Genomic DNA, 7,453 nt, shown 5'->3' on the forward strand with positions numbered 1-7,453 from the left:
TGCATGCTTACCTTTTCCTTCCTTATTTGGTCATCTAAATTAGAGATGGACTCCAAAGTCACTAGTCCCTTTGGCAGATTGTTTGTTTTCAACTATATAATTTGATTTTTATACTGGTATTTTAACCTTTCTTGATTTCCAATTGAGAACTACTTCTTACCTCAAAAAATTCACTATCTTGTGATCACTATCAAACACTTTCCAATGAACATTATTATCAAGTAAAGAAGGTCTTACTACAACCTTGACATGTTGTTGTTTTCTACTATTGTTGATATCATTTGGCATATCATATTGAACCCCTACTACAACTAGTCTATCAACATGCTCATTCTGATTTCTAGGTATGGACAACAATTTAAAAGTATCAAAATCTTCTATAATATCCCACACTGTATTCCTATACAACTTCCAAAAATCTTTTTTACTCACATTCTGAGCTCCAACTAAGTACAACCTGAATATATCTTTGATTGCAAAATGAGGAAAATAGGCTACAATTTGAGCTCCAACTAAGTATGGTCTGAATTTTTTGATTGCCTTGACCAAAGTGTATGCTTTATTTTCCATGATATCATATTTTATCTCTATGGCCTACAAGGACTTGCTAAAAGATACAATTGGTTGTTCATAAATTTCATCATTCTTTTGTAACAATACTACAAATAATGTGTGAAAAGAAGCAAAAGAAAATAACTAAAATGGCTTGGAGAAGTCAAGTGATTTTAGTACATGAGCTTTTTTATTGCTTCGGTCATTTTTTAAAATGCTTGAATGCCTTCATCTCCCATGAAACTAAATCTCGCTTTCTTGCCATTTTTTATATAGCTTTAGTAGTTTCTGCAAAATTTGTGACAAATTTTCTCACAAAATTTATTTGACCAAAGAATTATTGCATTCCTTTGACATTTTTCGGGATTGGTATCTTGTCAATGGCTACAACTCTTTCAGGATCAATTCTAATTGAATCTTTTAGTATAATATGTCCAAGCAACTTTCTTTTACAAACTCTAAAGGTACATTTTTGGGGGTTCAATGATATTCCATATTCAAGAGCTCTGATAAATATATTTTCAAGATGTATACAATATTGATATTGTGCCTTTTTAGAATAATAAATCAAATCATCCTAATAAACTGCTATAATTGTATCAATAAGATTTGAAGCAACATCCATTGCTCTTTGAAATGTAGCTCTAACATTTGTCAATCCAAATGGAATTCTTACAGCCTCAGAGTGTTTTAAAAGTTGTCTCATATTGTTCATATTCCTTTCCTTTCACTTGGTTATACCCTAAGAACCTGTCCATCATTGATAATAATTCACAACTAATCTCCTTTTATAACATTGCTTCCATATTTGGCAAGGGATAGTTGTCCTTTAATGAAGACATACTTAAACTCATGAAATCAACACAAAATCCGATGTCCCCATTCTTGTTTCTTAGTGTTACTAAATTGGAACTAAAGTAGAATGTTTGATTGGCTTAATTATACCTCCATCTTTGTGTTTCATGTACTCTTATTACATCTTTGGGGCTAAGATATGATTTATTGCCCTTTGCTTTTGTATGAAAGGTTTAGCTCCTAGCTTCAAGGGTATCTCGTTGAAATAAATCTTCCATGTAAGCCTTCAAATCATCATAAGACCATGCAAATACATGTTTATATTGTATAAGAAGAGCTACTAACATTCTTATAATCTTTGGGGATAATTGCTTCCCAATATAAACCTTTTTTCTCGGCATTCTCAATGCCAAGATTTATATCCTCTAGATCTTTGATTATTTGTTGAAGCATATTTTGTCACTTATCATTATTTTCAAATGCATCACATGACTTATGGTGAAGAAAGGAGCCAACTATGTACACACTTGGTAATTTAGGGCCATGCCAATCCTTTGTGAAGACCTTTTCTTAGCATAAATTAATTAAGGCTTTGTTGTGCCTAGGAACTGATCAAAATATGTTGTAAATGATAATTTTTTCATAAGGTCATACATAACTAGGATTGAGATTATGTGATAGAGAGTTCTCTTTCTTGGAGGGATGTAGCAAGTTTCCTTTGGGGAAGCATCTATATAATCCAAATATTCAAACTCATTGAAGTGGCATGGGAGTTGAAAACGATAGAGCTTGGACTAATAGCTTAGCCTATAATTGAAGATATGAATAAGGAGGCAAGATTTAAATGTGAATCCAAGTAGCTATGATCATAATTTTGGTGTTGTACCAATGAGGATCCAGACATATATAGTGCTTGTGGTGTGGGTAAAGGACTAAGATTTGCGGTGGCACTTAGATTAGAAAATTATTTTATAGTGCATCTATGAACTAAGAGTGATAACCTAATGAAATATATTGTATCATACTATAAGAGCTTTTAGCCTATGATTGTTGAAAGGCTTCACAATTTGATTACAATGCTTAAGATCTTGATGTAATTATTATGAATGAAATAAATACATTACTTTTATTTTCATTCGTAGAATATTTCATATTATTTTATGTTTAATCATATCTAGTGTTAACTATTTTAATCTATTTTATACACTTAATTGTATTACATGTATAAGTCTTCATATAAGAAACCATTTTAAAAATTAGAAAATCTTATCAAACCCACATCCAACCACAAGCTTAGCCCATACGCCAAGTATCAAGTAAACTAAAATGTGGAAAACCAAAACTGTATATATCCTAGTTATTTCATTGGATAAATTTAAAGTTTTAAAAAGAAAAAGCAAACAAAAAAATCGGCGCCGTCTTTTCTTTCTTGCACGGTCTTATTGGCCAACGCAAACTTCAGCAAATCGGTCTTTGTTTTATTTTGTTTTTGCTTTAAATTTGGGTGTTAGTGCTTTCTTCTCTGGCAAGCAAGTGCCGTTTTAGAGATAGGTGCTTTGAATTGTGTTGAAAAAAAATAACCTGCACAAAGTGTTTGTGTGGAAGGTATATATATATATATCTGTTATCCCCTGCTGTTACTCAATCATTACTTTTCTAGTGTGGGAAATAACCAAGAAGCTTTAGGATCCATAGTCACAAGCTATTAGTAATTTTTTTTGTTTTTTCTTTGTGATTGAGCAAGTGGGTATGTTGGGGAGATAAGCTATCCTACGATTTGAATTCATACTCTATTCTCTTGCTTGTCTGATTTTGAGGTTAGGTGGGTGAAGATTCAGAGCTAGTAAGTTATGGAGCATGCTTGCAGTAATTGGGTGAGAGGAAGTGTTATTGGGGTAGGAGCTTTTGGTATTGTCAGCCTAGCCATGGATAAAGCCAGTGGAGAGCTGCTTGCTGTCAAATCTATTGAATGCAAGGAAGAGAGAAAGGAAGATCTTTTGGCTATGGAGAATGAGATAAGCATTCTGAAGAAACTGGACTCACCATGGATTGTGAAGTATTTGGGTGAGAATTACAGTGATGATGGTGGTGTGTATAGGAGGAATTTGTTGATGGAATACATGGCAGGAGGAAGTATAGCAGATAATTTGCAGAGATTTGGAGGGCCATTGGAGGAGTCTGTTATTCGCATCTATGCTAGAGACATTCTTAAAGGCATTGAGTATCTCCATAGCCAGGGGATTGTGCATTCTGATATCAAGGGAAAGAATGTGCTGGTGGGGGACTCTGGTGTTAAGTTAGCAGACTTTGGGTCTGCTAAAGTGATGTCAAATGAGAGAGAAAACAGCAAAGTTGAATTGAGTGGGACTCTTCTATGGATGGCTCCAGAGGTGGTGAATCAAGTGGAGAGGGGTCCCCCTTGTGATATATGGTCTTTGGGATGCACTGTGGTGGAGATGGCCACTGGCAGGCCTCCATGGACTAATATCTCTCAACCTTTGGTTGCCATGTACAAAATTGGGTGCTCTGATGAGCTTCCTGAGTTTCCAAAGACTCTGTCTGCTCAAGGCCATGATTTTCTCCAGAAATGCTTTCATAGAGATCCCAAGCAAAGATGGACTAGTACCCAATTGTTGACCCACCCTTTTGTCAGTGAAAGATTTAAGCAAGAGCCAAAATCTCCCAAAAGTACTTTGGATTTTCACTGTGAACAATACCAGTTGGATAGGTCAATCTCTTGTGGAACTTTTTCTGCCTCAATTCCGCCGTTGTCTTTACCTGGAGATATTCATCTGCCTGGTCATATGCAGGATGAGGAAATAAGCCAAAATCATGGTCAAGCAAAGAGGATGTTTGAGGCAAGCCCTTCTCCTCGTCAGAGAATAGCAAGATTGGCTGAGGAAAGTGGTGGTAGAGGAAGTAAAAGCAGTGGTAATAGGCCTAACCGGTGTATGGCCCCTGCTTCTAACTGGATTGTTGTAAGGTGCCTTAAGAACTATACACCTCCCATGGCAGACAGTCTTTTTTCAGATTTCATTAATGGGTCCCTTGTCCAGAAGGCCTCCTCAATTCAGACTTCAGTATCAGTCCACTGTAATGCCAAATCTCAGTGCAGTGAATTGAAAGACATTCATTGCCAAGACTTGGGTGCCAGCCATGATGATCAGATTGGAAAGGGCCTTGACAGTAGCATGTGTATCCATTTGATGAATCAGCCTTCTTCATCAAGCAGTGCTGGCAGCCATGGCTTCTGCAACTCTTTGGCAGAGACCGTTTTCTCCGAAGACTTGGTGGGTCCTAAGACCAACTTTAGTAGTGTTGTTATCCATGACAGAAAATACAGTCTATCAAGATTCAAAGACAGGGTACTTAGATTCTGTAGCAGGATTATTCCCAACTCAGAGGCAGTTCTACAGTTCATGTTGCAGACATGGCTTTCCCAAAATGGTACAAGAATTGAGGATTGGTGCAAGTGTTGTACCTGTGAGTGTAACATATGTGCAATGAAATGGTACCATGTCAGAACTTTTGTTTTGAAGATTTGTCATACAAATATAAAATCGTTTTTCAGACTAATTTTATTTTTTAATAAATAGTTTGTTTCTATTTCCTTGTTTTCCATGGACTGGTGTCTTGCCTTTGAAAAACAGCCCTGCAATTAGAGATAAAAGATTAAAAACAAGCAAGCAGAGATAACCCCAAAAACAGAGCTTAAACCCTACAAATCTGTAACAAAAATAGTAATATGACTCAATTCCAACCTAGAACAGAGTATTTGTTAGCAAAAGAAGAGACAAAGGCAGGCCTAAGTTTTTGCTAAATTGAAAACAAAAAACCCAAGAAGCCATGATCAAAAAAAAATATTGGATTTAAATGGAGTAAACATAAAAAATACAGACAATTACAAAATTCTAGGTGAATTGAGAATATTATGGATTATGAGATGAGATACCGAATGCTATAGGTGTTGAGAAAGTTGGAATGGGCTGTACTCAACGGCTGAGCATGGCCACATACTACTTTTTCTTTTTCCTTTTTATTGAAGAAAGTTTTATTAATCGAAAAAATAATTAAGGCACAACAGTACAACAGTAAGTAGCAAAGAGATAGCTTCTTGATTCTGATTTATGTGGTAGTTAATGATTCATTCTTTTGAAAAAAAAATTATTATATTTAAATGTAAATCATGAAATTTAGGTTTTGGATGGAATTTAATTTTGTTTATTTTTAGAAGAGAGTGAGTGGTATTGTATTTAAATGTAATGTTTAATTACAGTCATATGTTCTTCGGTAAACAAATTTTTTTTTTTCCAATGAATTATAGATTGATGCTAAAAGTATGATAATTTATTGGATAAGTTATAGATTGATCCAAAAAGTAAGATAATTTGTTTAGTGAACTAGTGACTAATATAAAGAAATAAGATATATATTTTTAATAAGCTACATATAATCTAGATCATTAAATAAGCAATAATCAAACATATATTTAATGCATCTACTTTCAATAAACAAAGTTTTCAAATAGAGTATCAATTATTATATTTTTTTCAATCAACAATTATAATTCAAGATGTAAAATGTCGTTGTTTTCATCAATTTCTTCTTCTGTCTTAACTTCAAGAGGTAAACTATTAAGTTTTAACTTTGTTGGATTAGATAATTAGTACATGTGAAATTCTTTTCAATACTAACTTTTTAGGATTTTTGGCATCATTTCATTTTGGGGATGTATTTGATTTTTAGGGGGGTTAAATAAGAGAATGTGTACCTTAACAATCCAAAAACCCTCTACAGTAAATCCACATAGCAAAGAAAATGTTAGAGAATTAGGCAAACCAAAGAGCAAAAATAAAAACTATAAAATCAAATCCATGCTTGCAAAATCATCCCAAACCTATAGAATTCACCTAGATAGACACAAACCATACACAAAATCCAAGGTAAAACACTAATAAAGAGGATTTGCTTTTAGTCCTAAACAAAATGAATTTCAATGCCACATTATTTTCCTTCTTTTTCATCAAGCATATAGCCAAGTCAGCCTATTTGTCACAATTAATTGAACTTAGCTTTAGCATTTAATTCTAATTGTATCACTCCCTCAACTCTTGCTAATTAATGTATATTAGATTTTTGTAATATATTTTTTGTGTATCTAATTGATATTACACTACTCTAGAAGTTTTAATTTAAAGTTTATATCTCCATTGTTCTACAATTCAAAATTTGTGATTTTTATCGCAACATTATTTTTTAGATTTTGCTAGGTTGTGTCTTTCATTTCTATTGTAAGGACCCCCTTGTCCTAACCCTAGTTAAACCAAATTTAAACTCACTGTTTTAATTAATTATTAAATTAACCATTATTGCACATGCAAAAGCAATAATTATTAACATGCAAGTAATAGATAAGTAACTGAACAACCATGCAACTCATAAATAACATGTAGGAATTAAATGTGCATGCGAACAATAACAATCTAAAATTACGCATGAGGTCCAATAGAATGCAAACCATAATTAGTTACGATGTCGAGTTACGTGTGCACATGAGTAGCGTAAATCATATGCATGAAATTATTATGAATTAAATTAACATGCAAAAACTCATAATTAAATAATCTACCAGATAATTAAATATGACCATGCATGCATGCGTAAATGAAAACTAATCTAAGAAAGTAAATCATGCATTAGTATGTTAGTGGGTTAGTATGTTAGTAGCCTTTTTTTCTTCTTCTTTTTTTTTGTCAGTTACATTGCATGGCAACTTCTTGTCGCTTTACATCATGTGACCTTTATAGGTCCTTTTTCATAACCTCTACATGCGACCATTCTGGTCTTTATAATGAAATAAAATATACATCTTTAATTATTACATAAAATTTTATCTGGAATCTCTGACTTTCTTTGTCTCCGGATGTGTCGCCTTCGTTTGACCTGGATAACCTCCTCTCACAAAATGGATGACGGACATATGACCCAGGCGTTTTATCCGCCCAACCAAATGAAGCATAAGCTTCCCGATGCTCTTGATAAGCTCCAATCCCTCACGACGGAGTATCCTAGCAAGCCAGTACCAACTGGTAGTAAAGGAATCCTA

At 33.8% G+C, this 7,453-nt stretch overlaps 1 protein-coding gene across 1 annotated transcript; it reads left to right on the top strand.

The window, feature by feature from the left end:
- Positions 1–2,873: 2,873 nt before the first annotated feature.
- Positions 2,874–4,943, top strand: LOC131074835 (uncharacterized). The gene has a single exon (XM_058011546.2). It carries the CDS (start codon positions 3,198–3,200, stop codon positions 4,941–4,943), a length of 1,746 nt encoding a protein of 581 aa, XP_057867529.2. The 5' UTR covers positions 2,874–3,197.
- The last annotated feature ends 2,510 nt before the right edge of the window (positions 4,944–7,453 follow it).

The sequence above is a fragment of the Cryptomeria japonica genome, chromosome 7 (genome assembly GCF_030272615.1).
Source record: "Cryptomeria japonica chromosome 7, Sugi_1.0, whole genome shotgun sequence".
NCBI classification, from domain to species: domain Eukaryota; kingdom Viridiplantae; phylum Streptophyta; class Pinopsida; order Cupressales; family Cupressaceae; genus Cryptomeria; species Cryptomeria japonica.

What these genes read in the sequence shown, in the direction of transcription:
- LOC131074835 (XM_058011546.2), top strand. Translation starts at nt 3,198, where the DNA reads ATGGAGCATGCTTGCAGTAATTGGGTGAGAGGAAGTGTTATTGGGGTA.